At 43.1% G+C, this 21,553-nt stretch overlaps 1 protein-coding gene across 4 annotated transcripts in view; it reads right to left on the bottom strand.

The window, feature by feature from the left end:
* The window catches only part of tspan12 (tetraspanin 12), a 63,755-nt gene that overhangs the window by 9,211 nt on the left and 32,991 nt on the right, over positions 1-21,553 (bottom strand). For all 4 annotated transcript variants that reach the window (XM_055650844.1, XM_055650845.1, XM_055650843.1 and 1 more), the window contains 2 exons: positions 12,655-12,762; positions 6,015-6,158 (listed from right to left, as the gene is read on the bottom strand). In XM_055650844.1, coding sequence (XP_055506819.1) covers positions 6,015-6,158; positions 12,655-12,762 — 252 coding nt within the window. The remainder of the gene's footprint in view (positions 1-6,014; positions 6,159-12,654; positions 12,763-21,553) is intronic.

Raw genomic sequence — 21,553 nt, 5'->3', positions numbered from 1 at the left:
GATTTGCTCACACACTTTAAGGGCCCGTCCCACTTGCATGCGATTGCGTGCGTTTGGCGCGACCAACCAGAAGCAGAGTTCACGTGTGACGTTATTTACGTCATGCTTACAAATCAGCTGGGCAGGAGGCGGGCCGACTGAATTTGGGCGTCGCACGGCGTCGGATGGTGATGTCATCACGCAACGCCACGCGCTAGGCGTACGGCGTCAAAACGCTGCATACGCCGTAAAGACGCTGCGAACGATCGCAAAGTGCCTGCGTGCGTACGCGGGCCGACAGGCCGTTGGTGGGCAAAGATTTCGGTCACTGCAAGAATTTCGGGGCCCCACGCGATGTCGGGACCAGCCCCGTACAACTCCATACCCCTCCGTGCTTCTACGTGGGACCGGCCCCACGCAGCCATACAGTGCCTGTACGCCTCAAGCGACCACGAGGTCGCATCATTTGCGAGCCAAGGTCGCGTAAGTGGGACAGGCCCTTTAGTCTGTGGTTGCATACAAGATCATTGATTATTTTTTAAGAAAATATTAGGAGAGTTGTCCTTCTACTCTCGAAAAAAAATTTGCCGTCAATGTAAGCTGCTGCAACTGATAAAGGTGAAATTGCAGGGCAACGAAAAAATTCGAGGTCCCATGCTAGTTCAAAATTATAGTGATAACAAAAACATTTATTGGTATCAAGCTGGAAAGGGTACAGAGAAGATTTACGATGATGTTGCCAGGACTAGAGGGTCTGAGTTGTAGGGAGAGGTTAAGTAGGCTGGGACTCTATCTCTTGGAGCACGGGAGGATAAGGGGTGATCTTATTGAGATGTATAAAATCATGAGAGGAATAGATCAGATAGACACACAGAGTCTCTCATCCAGAGTAGGTGAATCGAGGACCAGAGGACACAGGTTTAAGGTGAAGGGGAAAAGATTTAATAGAAATCTGAGGGGTAACATTTTCACAGAAAGTGCGGTGGGTGTATGGAACAAGCTGCCAGAGGAGGTAGTTGTCACAACTAAGAATAAGCAAAGGAAAAATAATTGTGATTCTTGCCGCATGTTATTCAGTAACAAAGCAAAACAAAGTGCTGGAAGAGACACAATGCTGGTTTACGAATAAGCAGAAGCTGGTTTACCAATAGGGACACAATATGCTGGCATAACTCAGCAGGTCAGGCAACATCTGTGGAGAGCATGGATAGGTGATGTTTCAGGTCAGGGCTATTCTTCAGCTGGTGGAACTCAGCCGGTTAGGCAGCATTTGGGGAATGGACAGATGAGGTTGAGTCAGGATCCCTCTTCAGACTTTAAGGAAGACTTACTATAAGACTTTACAATTTGAAAATATGAAATAACTTAATCACAGTAAAATTAAATACTTTAACCAATTAATTACCAGTAACCAAGTTTGTTTTGGCATAAATGATGTGACGTTGGTATCAATATTTGACCACTGGTCACCAGCAGTGAAAATTAGACACCAGAATGGGATGAAAAGCAGTGAGAGAAATCTAGATGTTGTACTGGGGAAAACAAATATGTGGGCATCAAGTGGCCTAACCCAAAAAGAAAATTTCGCAGAAATTACAGCTAACCTTTCCACACAAATGGCAGCAAAGGAGCCACATCTGGGCCATTTTCACTCTGATCTACCCTCGCTGGTCCATTGCCTGCCTGAAACCGGTTCCTGATCAGTGGGGTCTTGCAAAATCCTTCCCACCATCTGGGTGGCACAGAGGTACAGCTGGTAGATCTCTTTAGTCAGAGGGTGGTGAATCTGTGGAATTTATTGCCGCAGACAGCTGTGGAGGCCAAGTCAATGGATAGTTTTAAGGTGGAGATTGACAGAGTTTTGATCAGTAAGAGTGTCTGGGGTTATGGGGCTAAGGCAGGAGAATGGGGTTAAGATGGAAAGATAGATCACCCATGATGGAATGGCCGAGTAGACCTAATGGGCCAATTGGCCTTATTCTGCTCCTAGAATCTATGAACTCCTGCCTCACAGAAGGAGTTCATAGCCTAGGTTCGATCCAGACCTTGGGTGTTGTCTATGTGGAGTTTGCACGCTGTTCCTGTGACCACACGAGTTTCATCCGAGTGCTCGTTTCCTCCCACATCCCAAAGATGCGCGGATTTGTAGGTCAATTGGCCTCTGTAAATCGCCCCTTGTTCGTAGAAAGTGGGCGTGAAAATGGGATAACAAGGAACTAGTGGGAACCTCTGCTGATCCACCAATGGACTCCACCAGGAATCCAACAGAGGAGACAGATTAAATGAAAACAGCAATGCCCTGTCAGGATGTTTAGGACTGCCATGTATATATCAGTTGATATCAGCACCACTAATGTAGTCTGCATTCAGTCTGTGTGCCAGATTAGGTTGGGTCAATTAGGTCAGTGACATGGTAAGGCAGCAATAGGGTTGCCACCTTACAGAGCCAGGGACCCAGATTCGATCCTTACTGTTTGTACATTCTTCCCTTGACCTGCGTGGGTTTTCTCCGGATGCTCCGGTTCCCTCCCACACTCAATAGGCATGCAACTGGTTAATTGGCTTCTGTAAAAATTGTAAATTGGTTCTAGTGTGGTGGAACGTTCATGTGTACGGGGATCGCTGGTCAGCGTGGACGGTGGACGGTGGTCCCGTTTCCACGCTGCATCTCTACACTAAACTAAATGTCAAGGGAGTGTCACAAGTGTTTAATTGTCATATGTACTGGGGCGGGAACAATAAAATTCTTACTTGAAGTTCTACAAGCACATTAATGCAATGCAAGTTAACCCACATTCAGAATTCTGGAGTATTGATCCAGAAAATGCCACCGTGTTCCTTGGGGAAATTAAATTTGTGTAATTAAATAAATATCCAAATTTAAAAAGCTAATCTCAGTAGCGACACCTATGAAATTGTAGGATTATAGTTGAAACCACAACATGTTTATTAACATTCTTTAGGGTAGTAGGTCGGCCTATCATTTTTGTGTGAATCCAACATGAGACGCTCAATAACAACATAAACAGCTCAATACTATTCCCAGCAAAGGAGCTGCCTGACTAGCACCCCATCTAGCATCCATTCACCATCTCCACTACCAGCGAACTACCTCCACAATGAACCAGCAACCTCACTCCTTGGCTTTTATGCTGCCATCTTCCAAAGAAGATAAAGGTCAGCTGGGATGCTGCTATGTGTTAGTTGACATGGTCATCATTGGCCATTCCAACCAGAAATATACTATAAACCCAACTATAAACCCATCTCCTCGCAGGGTACTTCCCTGTGCAGCTGCATGAGATGCAAGACCTATCCCAATGCTCCTCCCCCACATCCATCGGGCGACCCTGGAAGTCTTTCCAGGTGAGACAGAGGTTCACACGCATCTCCTCTAATTTTAGTTTAGAGATATATTGCGGAAACGGGCCCTTTGGCTCACCGAGTCCGCGCCGACCAGCGATTCCCGCGCATTAACACTCTCCGTCACCCAATTTTTACATTTACCAAGCCAATTAACCTACAAACCTGTACATCTTTAGAGTGTGGGAGGAAACCGAAGATCTCAGAGAAAACCCACGCAGGTCACTGGGAGAACGTACAAACTCCTTACAGACAGCACCCGTAGTCGGGATCGAACCCGGGTCTCCGGCGCTGCATTCGCTGTAAGGCAGCAACTCTACCGCTGCGTCACTGTGACCGCCCGCTCATCTACTGCTCCCTGTATGGCCTCCTTACGGGCGACAGATAGCACAATGGGCTAAGAGTTCGGCTGGCGACCGGAAGGTAGCCGGTTCAAATCCCGCTTGGAGTGCATACTGTCGTTGTGTCCTTGGGCAAGACACTTCACCCACCTTTGCCTGTAATGGAATGTAATTACGGCGGCAGGCGCGGGCACACCGCGACGCCCTGTGTCTCCCTTCCAAGGGAGATGCTAAAAAAAATGCATTTCGTTGTCTCTGTACTGTACACTGACAATGACAATAAATTGAATCATTTCATTTCATTTCATTTTTTTTTTTCTCCTTTACATTGACAAGACCCAGCGTAGACTAGTGCATGGTCTGGCCTCGTAGATCTCCCATTTGCCAACTATTTTAGCTCCCCTTCCGATTCCCACACTGACCTTTCGGTCCTGGGCCTCTCCATTGCCAGAGTGAGGCCACACGTAAACTGGAAGTGTTTGACCATCATCTGCAGTTCTTTGTTTCAAATACATACTATGATAGCGCCTTATTCGGTTGTAGCGTACAATGGGCAATAAGGTATGGCGGTCCCTCTGCTGTGGTGAATTACAACAAGGATTTTGTAAACGGGCTGTAGCGGAGGGAGTGGTTAATAAACAAGAGGACACAAAGTGCTGGTGTAATTCAGTGGGTCAGGATCTCTTGAGAGCATGGATAGGTGACATCGGGACCCTTCCTCAGACAGATTCAGTTGGCTGAATTACTCCAACACTTTGTGTCATTTCACATATAAACTAGGTGCTGACGCTACTGGTGTGCAGCATCGAGCCCTTCATCACTGGTTCATGCAGCAACTGTTGCAGCTCACATCGTAGCCCCCAGCAGGATGTGCTTTCCTCAGCCCGCAATCACTAACAGGACACGCTCGGTCACTGTGGGGCTCTCTCCACTCTCACCCGCTGTCACTTCCAATGTGGAGAATGTCAGCGGCACCAGGGGAGGAGGCAGCAGCAACAGTGGTTGGGGGATTGGGGAGGGGGAGGGAAATGGATAAGGTCACTGCTGACTATGAGAAGCAGCAGTAGGTGAGAGGGGAGGGATCCCCATGGTGACCAAACACATTCTGTCGGTGGCAGTAGCCAGAGACCAGCCAGTTACATAGTTGCTCCCATTGTGTAGCTCATTCGGAGCAATGTAGAGGCCAATTAACACAAATTTGTACGACTTTGGGATTTAAGAGGAAACCGGAGCACCCGGAGGAAACCACGCCATCACAGGGAGAACGTGCAAACTCCACACGAGGTCAGGATTGAATCAGAGTCTCTGGCGTTATAAGGCAGCAGTTCTTCCAGCTGCACCACTGTGGTCTGGAGCTGCTGAAGGAAGCTCACCATCACCGCCCTCCAAACAGCCATCAGGAATGGGCAGCAAATGCTCGCCTTCAACTCATTCAAGGACAAAAGTAAACAATCTAGCAATCAAAGTAACTTACTTCATATAGATTTCTCTGGCCAACATCCAAATACAGGGTCTTATCATCTTGTGCTAGTGCACATGGAGATACATTGAAACTCACGTCTGGCACACCTAATGATTATGTCAATCAGTTGTGGCCTAAATTCTGCTTCTTCCACCCTCAGGGCCTACTGGGACATCACTGTGTGGTAAACAGGCCATTGCCCCCATCATCTCGTGCTGTGCTAGCATCTCAGTGGCCATCAACTGGGATAGGTAATGTGTGCTCTGCCTGAAGGCTCAGACTCACATGTCAGCCTTTGTGAATTTAGCTCCTTCACTTTCTCCTTTCCACTTGTAATCTCACTAAAACTGGCAATTGTTTGAAATGACCAAATACGCACCAAATATTTTGTGCCCTTATTAGTTATTTGCTATTATTTCTACAGATCTAATTTAGTTTAGTTTAGAGATACAGCATGGAAACTGGCCCTCCGCCCCCCCTGGTCCATGCAGACCAGCAATCCTTGCATATTAACACTATCCTACACACACTAAGGACATTTTTTCCATTTACCAAGCCAATTTACTTACAAAAACCTGCACGTCTTTGGAGTGTGGGAGGAAACCGATGATCTCAGAGAAAACGGGGAGAACGTACAAACTCCGTACAGACAGCACCCATAGTCGAGATCAAACCCTGGTCTCCGGCGCTGTAAGGCAGCAACTCTACTGCCTTTTATTGTACCTATAACTTGTACAAAGCTGCATTCGGTGCAATCACAATAAGTTGACTATTACAAATGCACATCACTACAAATACAATGTGTACTCGTTTCTGACCCACATCAACTTTCACTTGACTGAATATATTCAAAGGAAGAGCCTTCCTACCTCTTGATAGATGTCAACATGTTCCCCATAATAGGCTTGCTTCGAGCATCCTGGAAATTCTCTAATGCAGCAAGATTCTGGAGGCCACTCCATTCCTGCCATTTCTAACCAATCTGTAAAGTATAGCACTCCGCAACACTTGAACTAGGGGGGAGGAAAAAAAACACACAAACCTGTAAACATCTTGAGCTTCATGAATTGTTAGCCTGAGAACGTGTGCACCATTGCCAATGACATTCTGTTTATACATATAACAACATCCACAATAAACATCAATTGCTGAAAAGGTTTACAATTTTGGACTAGCCATTCACTTCTTCCAGCAGATGACGAACATTAGAAACAGCTTTTAAAGTCATAAAAGGAGGAGGTACAATCCAGAATAAGCAATTTTCAATAAAGTGCAAGATGGAACAAAGCTACCACCCTCAAGCACAGTAACATGTGGCAGAGGCAAGAGCCGGAATTCATCATTTCACGGAGTTCATCATCTCACACAGATTCTACATTTCTCACTTGCCTAACTGAGCTTGCATTATTCACTGGACTATAACTTTGAATGCCCTTCTTCAGGCAATCTTACAGTTATTTTCTAGATGATGTGATTTAGTAGGTACCCAGATTACATTTGTCAACTGCATTAATCCAGCTCTCTTCCATGAGAAAATTGGAAGATATTGCCTAGTGTCCCTTTTCTCTCTCTCTGTGCCCAGCACCCAGTATCATCAGCATGTTGGGAGACACAAAATGCTGGAGTAATTCAAGGGACAGGCAGCATCTCTGGAGAGAATTAATATCATTGCAATGTTCATTGTTTGTGTTTGGGCACTTTTCCCTCTTCCTCCAAAACACTTCATCAAAACCTACTGACTACCCAACCGAGTTGACAACAAAGTGCTGGAGGAACTCAGCAGGTCAGGCAGCACTTGTGGAGGAAATGGGACAATTTACGTTTCAGGTCAGGACTTGTTTTGTCCATTTCCCTCCACAGATGCTACCTTTCTTGTTGAATTCTTCCAGCAGTTTGTATTTTGCTCAAGATTGCAGCATCTACACACGTGTCATCAAGTAGACTCAATATCTCTAACTATCACCATTTACCTTGTTAGTCCAAGGTTCATGTATGTATTACTGACGCAACTATAAACCCTTTCCCAAAAGTGACTGAACATCATTTTATGCCATTTCACCTTAATAATGCAGATATTACAATGAACAAAACAAAATGCTAGAAATAATCTACAGGTCAATCAGCATCTGTGGAGAGAGAAACATAGTTGTAGTTTCATATCATGTTTCAGATGAAAGATCATCGGAATGGAAAACTGTTTCTCTTTCCACTCATGCTACCCGACTTGCTGAGTGTTCTCACCACTTTGTATTTTTTGGTTCAGATTTCTAGGATCTGCATTTTTTTTAAATATTTCAAATGTCATAAGGAATCTCATATCCTTATTAATTGCCTATTTTGTGAATTGTCCTTTCCTTGCTTGCATTGCTACTTATCCCAAATGACCAAGCACACCTTCATTAATATTTTCCTCCCTATGGTTCATCCTGGTCGGAAGGTCTTCATCGCTTCCACCTTCCACTTTGCACGGGGAATCGGACAGTACCCTAGCTATTGGAACGACCATACCAAAGACTAATGACAGAAAGACAGTCTGAAGAAGGGTCTCAACCCGAAATGTCACCCGTTCCTTCTCTCCTGAGATGCTGCCTGTCCCGCTGAGTTACTCCAGCATTTTGTGTCTATCTCAGATTTAAACCAGCATCTGCAGTTCTCACCTACACAGACAGGAAAAAAACAGTTCCCAAGCCTGGTGTGTGCGTTTTCAAGCTTCTGCACTTCCTGCGGATGGGTGCAGGGAGAAAAAAGAATGACTGGGGCGGGACAAGTCTTTGAATATATTGATTGCATTTCTGAGGCAGCTTGAAGTGTAGATGGAGTCAACTGTGGGAAGTGTGGTCTGTGAATTGGACTGGGCTCCATCTACAATTCTCTGCAATTTTTGTAGTCTCGGACAGAGCTGGTCCCAAACCAAGCAGCGATGCAACCCGACATTATGGGAGACAAGTTGGGGTAGCGGTAGAGTTGCTGTCTGACAGCGCCAGAGACCCCGGTTGGATACAGACTACGGGTGCTGTCTGTACGGAGTTTGTACGTTCTCCCTGCAACCTGTATGGGTTTTCGCCAAGATCTTCCGTTTCCTTCCACATTCCAAAGGTGTACAGGTTTATGGGTTGATTGGCTTGGTATCAATGTCTAAAATTGGCCCTCATGTGTGTAAGGTAGCGTTTATGTGCGGGGATCGCTGGTCGGTGCGGACTCGGTGGGCCAAAGGGCCTGTTTCCACTCTGTATCTCTAAACTAAATATGAACTTTTTCATTTTTTTATGAACTTCAAAAGAATGAGACTACTTTGCCAGGCTCACTGTCCCAATGGTAATTTGACCTAAAGCTAAGCTTCAGATTCTAAGACCCATCATCATCGAGATCCAATCATAGCCACCTCTTATTATTATTATCACTCTCAGATTTCATAGTACCAAACTAACATCAGAATGCTAACCCATGTCTAGGAGGAAAGGGCAAAGATAAACTTGGCAGTGTGTAGACTCTGGTAGAGTTCCAACACTACTCTGAAGTAGGAAGCCCAAGGTTGAGAAAAATAACAAGATGGTCCCTTCAGTAACACTGCTGAACCTTCAGGGCCAATGTCTCCTCCCAAGTCAGCTTGACAGCATTACTCTGAGATAATAAAGATAGGCAGTGCCCCAAGACACCACCGCAGAACCAGGAGCAGCATCACCACTCCTTACCAGTGGAAATTAGGAATGTTCTCAAAGAAGAAACTTGAAGTTTGATGACCACTGTTGATTAGGCTGCAACTAACAATAGAAAACCTCAAAGCAGACCCATCAAACAGTCTTCTCAGCACTGACCACGTTCTGCAAGCGACAACTGACCCAAATATCTAAATATTATTCTAACCAATTTGGGTCATTTGGCGTGTGCTTAAAAAGGCCATTTTTGAGAAACAATTTTCTGCTTGAAATGCTGGCAAAATGAGAACAATTTACCCCAGACTTTTGCAAACTCTTCCTTGCAGATTTTCGATCTCCGCACTACATAACTTTATTAATCATCCAAAAATGGTCTATTGTTGTCCTATATTAACCCGTATCTGTTGCTATTTCCAATAACCCAATCTATTTCTCTCTAGAAATATTCAAATCATCACCTCTAACCCCTTCCTACACAACCTCCAGAAAATCTCCCCCGGCTGATCAATGCTCACCAGAATTGACCACATTCTCTGTTGCATTAATATTTACTCTAAGCTTTGATCGGAGAACTCAAGCTACCAAGATCTAATTAGAATCAAAGAATCATGAAGCACGGAAACAGGCCCTTCAGCCAAACTTGTCCATGCCGACCAAGATGCCACATCCAAGTTAGTCCCATTTTTCCCCGAGTTTGCACATATTCCTCCAAATCTTTCCTATTTGTGTACGTATCCAAATGTCATTTAAATGTTATCGTACCTGCCTCAATAACCTCCTTTGGAAGTTCGTTCTACATACCGACTATCCTCTGTGTGGAAAGAATGCCCCCTCAAGTTTCTATTAAATATATCCCCTCTTACCTTAAATCGATACCCTCTCAATCTTTATTCCCGAGGAAAAACATTCTGTGCATTCACCCTATCTATTTTTCTCATGATTTTATGCACTCTATAAGATCACCCCTCAGCCTCTTGTGCTCCAAGCAATAAAGCCCTAGCTTAAACCCCTAAGTCCTGGCAACAGCCTAATAAATCTTCTCTGCACTCTTTCCAGGGTGACCAGGTATGCGACTGCAATGTCTTGTATAACTGTAACATAATGTGCCAACATCTAGGCTCAACTCTATAACTGATGAAGGCCGAAAGCCTTCTTCACCATCCTATCTACCTGTGATGTCAGTTACAGGAAACCACATACATACACAGGGATCCCTCTGCTCCACAACACACCCAGGGCCCTACTGTTCACTGCAAAGGTCCTGCACAGGTTGGAGTTGCCAAACTGCAACACCTCGCAAATAACTGCATTAAACTTAATTTGCCATTCCTCGACCCACTCACCCAGCTGATCAAGATCCCACTGCAATTCTTGATGGCCACCTTCACTGTCTACGAAACCGCCTACTTTTGTGTCATCTGCAAACTTACTAATCACGCCTTGTACCTTCGGATTGAAATTGTTGATATAGATGACAAACAGCAGTGGCCCCGCTATCCACCCCCCTGAGGTACACCACTAGTCACAGACCTCCAGTCCAATAAACAACTTTCACCAACACCCTAAGCTTCCCATCATGAAGCCAATTCTCTAACCTCCAGAGCAATGTACCACGCAACATCTGATCAAAGGCCTTGCTGAGGTCCATACAGATTGCTTCAACAGCCCTGGCCTCCTCAACCTCCTTAGTTGCTTCATGGTCTCCCACTTACAAAACCATGCTAACCATTCCTGATCCACCCACTGTTTAACCAAAACTGGGTATATCTTATCCCTCAGAATCCTCTTCACTAACTTTCATACCACTGATTTTTGTCTTGCTGGTCTATAGTTCCGAGATTTTTCTTTGCAGCTTAAATAGAAGCACAACATCCAATATTCAGGCACCTCACCCATGTCTAATGATTCATGCAGCTCCGACAGGACACCTGCAATCTATTCTCAAGCTTCCCACAGTATCATTGTACATATCTAATCAGGCCTGAGGTGACCAGCACCTCCAGCATCACATGGATTGCCCTCAAGATCTCTTCATTAACCGCCCTAGTCTGTATGTCTTCCACCAGAGCAAAAGGAGAGGAGAAATATTCATTGAGGTCCTTGCCCATCACCTGCAGCTCCACCCATAAAGGGGAAAAGTGTCTCTCTTTAATTACCATTTTCCCTTTAATATACATTTTAAATCTACTTGTGAATGTTTGGAATAAAATCAGAAATCACTATGGATGTTTATTTGGCCATGTCTCTTCTCTAGTCAAAGGGTGGCGAACCTGTGGAATTTATTGCTACAGAAGGCTGTGGAGGCCAAGACAATGGGCATTATTAAGGCAGAGAGCGATAGATTTTTGATTAGTTTGGGTGTCAGGGGTTATGGGGAGAAGGAAGGAGAATGGGGGTTAGGAGGGAGATGGATCAGCTATGGCGGAGTAGATTTCATGGCCTAATTCTGCTCCTATCATGTATGAATTTATAGAGAATGGAAGGCAAGATTAATGGTTCAAAGGTTTATGGTTCATTGAATGAGGTTTCCAAAATTTCCATTTTTAATTCCAAATTTATGTTTTCTCCAGTTATTTGGGCCTCCTTCTCAAAATACCTTCTTGCTTTTTTGACTTGCTCATAAACTTTAAGAAATCCCTAAAAAGGTATATTTCCAGTCAATCATTTGTGTTTCTTCTTGCAATCTACCTGTAAAGGCCATTTACTGCTGAACCTGCCTCACTATTGATCCCAAATCTCTCATATTTATTCCCATTTTAAGAAGCTCGGTTCACAGATTTTTCTACAATGCATTCTATTAATAATGACAGGAAGTTCAAAATTACACTGACAAATGTATTCAATTTGATTTCTGCCACCCAAGCTACAAACTAATGGGTGAATTAAATTTGAAATCACTGAGCATTCAATGCACCGTAACCAACTGTTATTATGAGAGAGAACAAATAAATCTTGAAAACGCAAAAAGATTTAACCTCCCTAAAAAAAAAAATTGCAAACACAATGATAATGTCAAAAGATTTATTCCCTCAATTGACAGTTCAATCACATTTCAATTATATAACTTTCATAAATGTAATTCAGATGCATCATTCTTTTTAGTTTAGTTTAGAGTTGCAGCACGGAAATAGGCCCTTTGGCCCACCGAGCCCACCCTGACCAGTGGTCCCCACACAAACACCATCCAACACACACTGGGGACAATTTACAATTTTACCAAGCCAATTAGCCTAGAAATGTGCACGTCTTTGGAGTGTGGGTGGAAACTGGAGCAACCAGAGAAAACCCACGCAGATCAAGGGGAGAACATACAAACTCCACACCGATAGTTAGGATTGAACCCAGGTATCTGGCGCTGTTAGGCAGCAACTCAACCGCTGTGCCACTATTTTTGTTGAATGTTTTCTTATTTGATATTAATGGGTAAATTAGCAATCAGCAATATCCAGGCAAGAAATGGGGGCACACACTGGCACAGTTTCTACCTCACCGCACCAGAGACCTCGGTTCCATCCTGACTTTAAGTTGTCTGTGTGAAGTTTACACGTTCTCCTTGCGAACACATGGGTTTCCTCCAGGTGCTCCAGTTTCCTCCCACATCCCAAAGTTGTGTGGGTTTGAAGGTTGATTGATGTTGTAAATTGCCCCATGGTGTGGAAGAAGTGGATGCAAAAATGGGATAGCACAAGTAGTGTGAAGGGAAGATGAATGGTTGGCATGGACTCGGTGGCTCAAAGGGCCTATTACCATGTTGTACCTCCAAACTAAACTAAATTGAATTAAATAGCTAAGTGTCAACATGAGTAAGAATAATGCATCCTTACAGCAAAAGTAGATTCGGCACTGAATTTACCTCTCTCTGAAAGAAATTCCAGGCATGGGTTAATCGCTGGTATGCACCCATACCAAAATGGGACATTCTTGATTTCAACCCAAGCATATCGGACCTTTGTATGGAGATCTGAAACAAAGAGTAACTTCTCAGTGACATCATTATAATTAAACTGTGACATTTTTGACCAATATGGAAGATGCAAAATATCAACCACATATTAAATTCCAATGTCTGTATAATAATAATAATCTGTTGCCAGTCTCATTGAATGATGATGTATACGAACCAGAATATACATACATTACTGAATATCAAGTGCTGTACTTCCAGTTTGTGTGTGGCCTCACTCTGGCAATAGAGTGGAATGGCAATGGCATTACAAACGGTATTAACAATGAAATCAGACACAAAATGCTGGAGTAACTCAGCGGGACAGGCAGCGTTTCTGGATAGAAGTTTCAACTCGCATCTGCAGTTCGTTCCTACAATGATAACTAACCCCTCCCCCATTCTTTCCCTCCCCCTTTCCCTATTCCCCACCTGCGTGCACCCATTTCTCCCCACCCCTTCCACCTCCATTCCTTCCTCTAGCTTCACAATTTGCTACTCTTCAATCCTTATCTCACATATTTTGGCTTTTCATTTCAGGCCCTTATTTGCTTGCGCAAAGGCCGGCTCATCTACACCAACCCATCACTTTCATGTTTCATCCCTCTTCTCTCCCGCTGGCTTCTCCCCCCCCCCCCCACCCCTCCCCTCAACGTCAACACAATCAGACTGAAGAAGCGTCCCAACAAGAAACACTGCCGAACCTCGTTCTCCAGAGATGCTGCCTGACCCGCAGAGTTACTCCGGTACTGTGCGTGCTTTAGAAGTAGCTCCTTTCATCCATTTTTGTTGGTGCCGATTAGCTTTAAAATAATCATGTATTGTTTGACAAAAAGATTAAACAAATTGGGAACATGCCCAACATTTTGTTGTTTTTTTTTTTAAATAACAAAAAAGTTAAAATCTCCTGGAGGTACATACTCCAAATGATTATGATCAAATGAGGCATTCAAGCAGTCCCATAAACTTCTTCAGGTCATAGAGCAAAAACAAAGGTCGAATTGGCAGCACGTACGTTTCTGTGCACAATTCTCTGCCCACGAAGTATTCAATCTCTGTCAGACTTAAGTGAGATGTGCCAAAGAAAGGTTAATTGACAGGACATCAGCCCAACCACTGCAGTACAACCAAGTTTCATTGGGACTAATTCAGATGCAGTTCTGGTACAGTCTTGAGAAGAGGTTGATTGCGATGGTGCATGTAATAGGAAGACAATAAGAGATAACATAAAAATATGTATTTTTTGAGTTGCACTCTGTAGCCTGGAGTTACAGGCTTCTGATTCAATGCACTCAAGTGTTTTGGGAGGACTCAACTGCTCAGCGTGCAGTAACAGCAGGATCTTGGATTACAGACCTCCTTTTCCCCACCTCCCAATCCACCCCCAAATTGTTGGATAGCAGTACTAGCTGTAAAACCTACTGCCCTACAGAGGAAACTTCCTTGGTTTTCACCTAGTCCTTTAGTCTTTGGAAAATCCCCTACAAAGGTGGTGCAGTGTTAGAGAACCTAGTGTAATACTGGGTCATTACATAGAGTAGACAGAGTTCGTCCTATTCCAGAATCCATCAGGCAATAATTCCCCAAGAAAGGAGGAATGAAAAAACATCATTGGATAAACTCAAGATATACAACTGAATTTGGTTCGACACATGATCAGGTCTTTTGAAGCACATTTCAGAAACCAAAATGCTATGAGAAAACAGCTCTAATATAAATTGCATTTTTTTGTTCAGTTGGATGAAGCTTAAAATAATATTGGTGCAAGGCATCATTTTAAAAAGCCAGCAATTTACAAGTCAATTCTAGTATTGTTTATATTGACAAAGGAATATTTACTAGCAGATTGCTTCTAAACATAATTAGAACAAATGGCTCATTCCAGGAAGATATGGAGGTTTTATAGAAGTGTACCAAAGAGGTCTATGAGGATGCTACCTGGATTAGATGGTATTAAGGGTCTGTCCCACTTGCCGATTCTTTTGGCGACTGCCGGCATCATTGACTGACGCATCAGGTCACCAAAAAAGCCGTGGCGTGATGCGGCGTGATGTTTGACGCGCGGTGTTTTTTCAAGTGTCGCAACATTTTTTTTGTCGCCGCTGGATTTTGAAATGTTCAAAACCATTTGGCAACACTGATATGATGCCGGCAGTCGCCGAAAATAATCGGCAAGTGGGACAGGCCCTTTAGCAATAAGGAGAGATTGCACAAACCTGGATCGACTACTCCAGAGTATTGGCAGCTGAAGGGAAACCTGACAGAAGTGTAAAAAATTATGAGAGGCAAAGAGAAGCTAGAGTCAGAACCTTCCCCCACCCCAGGATGAAATACCCTGGGGCAAAGCTTTAAGACCAGAGGCAGGTTTAAAGGAGGTGTGTACGGCAAGTTATTTTACACAGAGAATTGTAGGTGCTTTGAATGCTCGGCAAGGGGTGGAGGCAGATACAATAGTGACATTTAGGATACTTTTAGACAGGCATATGCCTCAAATTTACAAACGTGAGAATTAGCAGGGTCAAGCTAGCCATCATACTAACACATAAATGACACCCAACTATTATTGATTTGACTGCCCAACAGTTACAGGCAGATATAAAAGATTGGGCATGACTTGCTGGATGAAATCTGGAACTACTGGGATCATGTGATCAATTGTACGGCAAGGGTTTATTGGTACTTATTTTAATCTCTGCTTGCCACCTTGCACACTGTTGGGTTTAACAGATGATCCACTGTGAAGAGAGAATGTCTGTGTTAGAAGGATGCAGCAAGATCCACAGCAGTGTTTCATCAAAGACTCCTGCACACGGGTCTATGGACTAGAGATTATGTCAACAATTATGGAGAGAGAGAGAGCGAGATTCTGGTTCAGAGGTATCACAGGATACAGAGAGTTTGAGTTATGGCAATTGTTGGGAGTTAGCATGTGGGGTATAAGCATACAAGGATTAAATTATGTATAAGAATTTATTGTTTAACTCATATCACATGTACTAAACTGTATTCCATTGTCCTAAAGAGATGAAATATGAACTGCCAAATTTTAATGAGGTGATGTGGGGTAGCAAATGCAATTTTGGGTGCAAACCAAATTTACTTTAAGACTGCCATCCTTTTAAATTATGAGTCCATAATTACATTTAGTTTGCACCTGTGTTTATAGGAATTTCCAATGATGGTAAAATAGGTAATGTCACATATGTTAAAGGAATTCAAAAAATATACTAAACCATTTTAACTCGGCACCTTTGTGGATTGCAGAATAGTACATGTGTGGAACCTACAATCAGAGATGAGAAGATACAAAAAGAAATCAGTTCTAAAAACCTGATGCGCCACGATGGACAGCACGGCACGGTGGCGCAGTGGTAGAGTTGCTGCCTTACAGCACTTACAGTGCCAGAGACCCGGGTTCGATCCTGACGATGGGTGCTGTCAGGGGGTATGTTCCGCGTGTGTTTTCGCTGAGATCTTCGGTTTACTCCAAAGACATACAGGTTTGTAGGTTAATTGGATTGGTATAAGTGTAAATTGTCCCTAGTATGAGTGGGATAGTGTTAATGTGCTGGAATCGCTGGTCGGTGCGTACTCAGTGGGCCAAAGGGCCTATTTCCACGCTGCATCTCGAAACTAAAATACATCACAACTTTGGTGCATTCTTGGAAATTGCAGAGCAAATTGTGTGGATGAAATGACAAGCATATCCAGGCCAGGTTACATAACACACTGGATTTAATTTTCAAATGGGGATACAAATTGACGGCATCTATGAAAAAGCAATAAAGATGCTAAAATGAATCTCTGCTGCCATGGAATGTCAATGCAAAGACAGCATATGGATAGGAGCCCTCACAAGTACCAAAGACATGAACTGCTTTTCTGTCAAGAAGCTCTGCCTTTATTGCAGTGGGAATCATTCAGTACAAGTGCCCCGATTCAGACTAGAAGGTCATAAAATGCAACAACAAAGTCTCAGTTTGCAGGACTAAATTGAGCTTAATCCAAAGTTTGGGCAGAAGAGGAACGACCACAAAGCACAGAAAGAAAGGTCATATAAACACACAGGAAGGCGAGCAATTCAAGGAGTGTATTTTGTTCACATTTATATCAAATGTGAAGTTGTGCATGTTATGCAAACATCACTACACAAGCAGAAGAGATTGTCTGTGTGGCAGAATGTATCTGCTGCAAAGTGCTGGTGGGTTACAGATGGGACATTATAGAAATAGTGAAGATAAATTATTCTAGTAATTGTTGTGTGGATTGGTGAGAAATTCTGCAGTCTAAGCAGAGCACACTCATCATGTGCTAAGCACATGATGCCTCTGAGATCCCCACAGAAGACAAGATTCAGGATGTTCCTTAAACAAATCCCAGGATTGTTCAGCACCAGAGATTTCTGATGAGATTCAAGATGACAGAATGCCATAGAGTCCAGAGATGGATTAAAACTCAACATCTTATGTAGCTGCAACTTCAAAATAACTAATACCAGGACTGCCACAGTGTGCACAAGTCAGAATTAAAACTAATGTCCGTTTATATTTCCTCTTTAGAAAAATGGAATGCATTTGAAATGAAATGATTCAATTAATTTAATACATGTGCGCCACCATGCATAAAAAGGGCAGAAATACATTTAATACATGTGATACGAGTTAAACAATAAATGTTCAATTTAATTATTCATTTAAGATAGCTATATCTTTAATTACATCATATGTCCGAATATCCTCAGGGTTTTCACAATGTTTACAGAAATGTTCAGTTATTTCCTGATTGATTAGACTGCATTCCCCTCTTTGAATTTGCAGTTTTGTTAGTTTACAACCCGTATAGTCTGCAACAGACTTTGTTGAAAGTTAAGGAAGAACTGCATAGATGGTGTACAGTACAGAGGATTATGGAGAGGGAGAGATCTTGGGCTATAATCATCAAGAGGTAGTTTAGTTTGGTTTAGAGAAAGAGAGCGTGGAAACAGGCCCTACCTATCGAGCCAGCACAGACCAGCGACCACCGCATATTTACACTCTCCTACTGCTAGGGGCAATTTATACATACACCAAGCCAATTAACCTACATACCTGTACATTTTTGGAGTGTAGGAGGAATCGCGGAGAAAACCCACGGGATCACGGGGAGATCGTACAAACTCCGTACAGACAGCACCCGTAGTTGGAATCAAAACCGGGTCTCCAGCGCTGCAAGCACTGTAAGGCAGTAACTCTACCGCTGCACCACCATGCATAAAAAGGGCAGAAATACATCATGGAAACTGAGAGATCATGGGACAAATAGCTTGGGGAGCAGGTGGCCATATTTGGATATAAACAGGAGTTAAGATCATGGGGAACAAGGGAATGGTGCACCAACTCAATATTGGGAAAGCCAAGTCTTTGTGGAAGACTGCTTGATGGGCTAAAAGCAATTTTTTGACCTAAACAGAATCCTGCCTCTTTTTAGAAAGATAGAAACGTAGAAAATAGGTGCAGGAGTAGGCCATTCGGCCCTTCGAGCCAGCGCCACCATTGAATACGATCATGGCTGATCACCCAAAATCAGTAGCCCGTTCCTGCTTTTTTCCCCCATATCCTTTGTTTCCATTGGCCCCAAGAGCTAAATCTAACTCTCTTGAAAACTCCCAGTGAATTGGCCTCAACTGCCTTCTGTGGCAAAGAATTCCACAGATTCACAGCTCTCCGAGTGAAAAGAAATTGTACCTAATCTCGAGGATACCAGGCCTGAAGCTCAGCTAAAAGAAGCTCCTTCCTTCAAAATTATAGTTTTCAAACCTCATTATCATGTTTCAACGAGGAAGAGATCTTCATAGTAATGTGATCATTACTGCCCTGCCTCTAAACACCAGGTTAAACAGGTGTCCCCAAAACCTGCTTTGGCTCCCAGCACACTGGATTCAGATTGAGTTCTACCACCACGTGATGGAAGTGAACTTGGCTCATTGAACTTGTGCCTCATCTCCACAAGAACCATCAGATGTCCTTGTCAGGGCAGCTCTTTGCATGTTATCCTGCAGCTTTTCCTCACACTAGTGCCCCCTTTTAAAAATGATTCCATTTGCTGATTTGGCCCTCTCACATAGTGAAATCTGGTGCATGACCACACACTGCACGATAAGATTTTTCCTCGTATCACCCTGGGTCTTTTGCTAATCACTTCAAATTATTTGCCAGAGGAGGTAGTTGAGGCAGGTACTATAACAGCATTTAAAAATCACATGGCCAGATACATAGATAGGAAAGGCTGGGAGGGCTTTGGGCCAAACATGGGCTAATAGGAAGTACACAAAAAGCTGGAGAAACTCAGCGGTTGCAGCAGCATCTATGGAGCGAAGGAAATAGGCAACATTTCGGGCTGAAACCCTTCTTCAGCCCGAAACGTTGCCCATTTCCTTCGCTCCATAGATGCTGCTGCACCCGCTGAGTTTCTCCAGCTTTTTTGTGTACCTTCGATTTTCCAGCATCTGCAGTTCCTTCTTAAACGCATGGGCTAATAGGACTTGGATTACTTAGATGGGGGATCTTGGTCGACATCGACCCGTTGGACCGAAGGGCCTGTTTCTGAGTTGTATGTCTGTATGACTCTAAATCTGAGTTTGCTGCATATTGAAATTTCCTCAAATTTGAACATTTTCTCTTTATTGGCCCTGTGCAGTTTTGAAAACCACCATCATCAGCACGTCCTTATGTCCCCATTATGTTTTCTTCCTCCACTAACAAGAACTGCTCCAACATTTCCCACCAGTAGATAACAAAATTCTCAAATGCTGAAAATGATCAGTAGATGCTGTTCGTTAAACGTACGACTAAATTAATGTACTAATCAAAAGTGAAGGAACTGACTACCAATAGCACAAGGCTAATAGGTTATTAATACTAAGCAGAAAAATTAGAAATAGATTTGACTTCATAGCCTGGAAAATTCAATAACACAAAAATTCTATTACTATTGAATGGAATGTCACATGATTATATTTAATATCTGTCTGGGGGCTTTTTTTATACAGTACACAAATTCCCCAAGATGGTGAGATATGAACACAAGCTGAGAGAGCAGGATTGGTTACAATGGCCCCTCAAGCCTGCTTCTCTGCTCCATTTTCTCATTGGATCCCTTGACAATCTAATTATATTACACTCCAAAAAAACTATCGATTTTAATCTTACATCTGTTCCAAGGCAAAGAATCCATAATCTTGAGACAGAAAAATCCATTCTTCCCCCAATATGACTGATCCTTTTCCTGAAGCTATGTCCTTTGTTCTTACCCTTTAACCAGAGGGACAAGCTCTCAGTACCCAACCGATCACAATCTTACGTTTTAAAAGACTAGAGCTGTGGAATACATAAAATATAGATTGGCATTCAAGAAGTAATCAGTAAATGTTGTCAAATAACCAGCAATTGAATGACCAATAATTAAGAAATGTAGTTTATTGAATCATTACGAAATGTAATCCAATTTTTCCCAGTCAGAATTAAACCCATGACATGACCACACATCAGCAAAACCACTGATCTTGTTGCTGTAATATTCTTTTACTTTCAAAATACTATGAACAAAAATAAGTGTTTTGAAATAGAAAACTCTAATTTGACACGTGGAATGATATTCTGATTGATCTGTCACCAAAATGTTGGAAATCAATAAATAGTATACTACTCTCCGATATCAAATATAACAGTGTTTGTGACAAGTATTCTGCATCCATATTTCATCGGATGATTTATTTGAAGTACTGTTCTTTCAAAGTGACAATTTCGTCTGGTAACTTGGTCAAATGTCACCCTTGGCAACCTCCTCAGGCACTGGCATTAATTTTCACATTCGTCAGTCAAGTTATTATGAATACCATAACTCATCTTAAAATAAACTATTACCGATTTATTTTAGATTACACATTTTTCTGGGATGCCATTGAAGTGCTTGAAGGAGGGTGGTGTTGGTGAAGAGAAGAGATATCCTTTAATAGGCCAGCTAGTTTTCACAGACATGCAGTACAAAGGCAAATTGGGAAGGCATTGTAATAGTCAATGCTAGAGTTCTGAATGATGCGGATGCGGGATTACATCACAGCTTACTTTATTAGATATTGAGCATATGCAAGTGTGAGGTTTTGCACTTTGGGAGGTTGAATACAAGGGAAAGGTATACACTTGACCGCATGGTCCTTAACAGCGTTGATGTGCAGAGGGATCTTGATTCCAAGTCCATAGCTGTCTAAAAATGGCAACACTAGTACATAGAGTGGTCGAGGCAGCATAGTTCATGCTTGCCATCGTTGGTTGGGGCATTGACTACAAGAATTGAGAAGGCCTGATGCAACTCCATAAGACTTTGGTTAGGCCACACTTGGAACACTGTAGGCAGTTCTGGTCACTCCAATACCGGAAGGTGGAGTCTTTGGAGAGGGTGCAGAAGAGAATTAGCGGAATGCTGCCTGATTAACTACAAGGAAAGGTTGGACAAACTTGGATTATTTTCTGTGGAAAACTGGAGGATGGAAGGAGACCCGAGAGTATATAAAATTCTGAGGCATAGATAAGGTAGACAGTTGGTATTGTTTTGCCCAGAGTAGAAATGTCAAAGACTAGGGAGCATTTTATTAAGGTGAGATGGGCAAAGTTTAAAGGAGACGTGCGAGGCATGTGGAGCCTGGAATGTGCTGTAATGCTGGTGATCAGGGCAGATTAGCAGGATTTCAGAAGCTTTTAGATGGGTACATGGATATGCCGGGGATGGAGAGACCAGTGCGACCCCTCCCTACCAGATGAACTGAACGAGTTCT

The sequence above is a fragment of the Leucoraja erinacea genome, chromosome 19 (genome assembly GCF_028641065.1).
Source record: "Leucoraja erinacea ecotype New England chromosome 19, Leri_hhj_1, whole genome shotgun sequence".
Classification (NCBI taxonomy): domain Eukaryota; kingdom Metazoa; phylum Chordata; class Chondrichthyes; order Rajiformes; family Rajidae; genus Leucoraja; species Leucoraja erinaceus.
The sequence above is the reverse complement of the archived record's forward strand: the minus strand, read 5'-3'. Positions and strand labels throughout refer to the sequence as shown.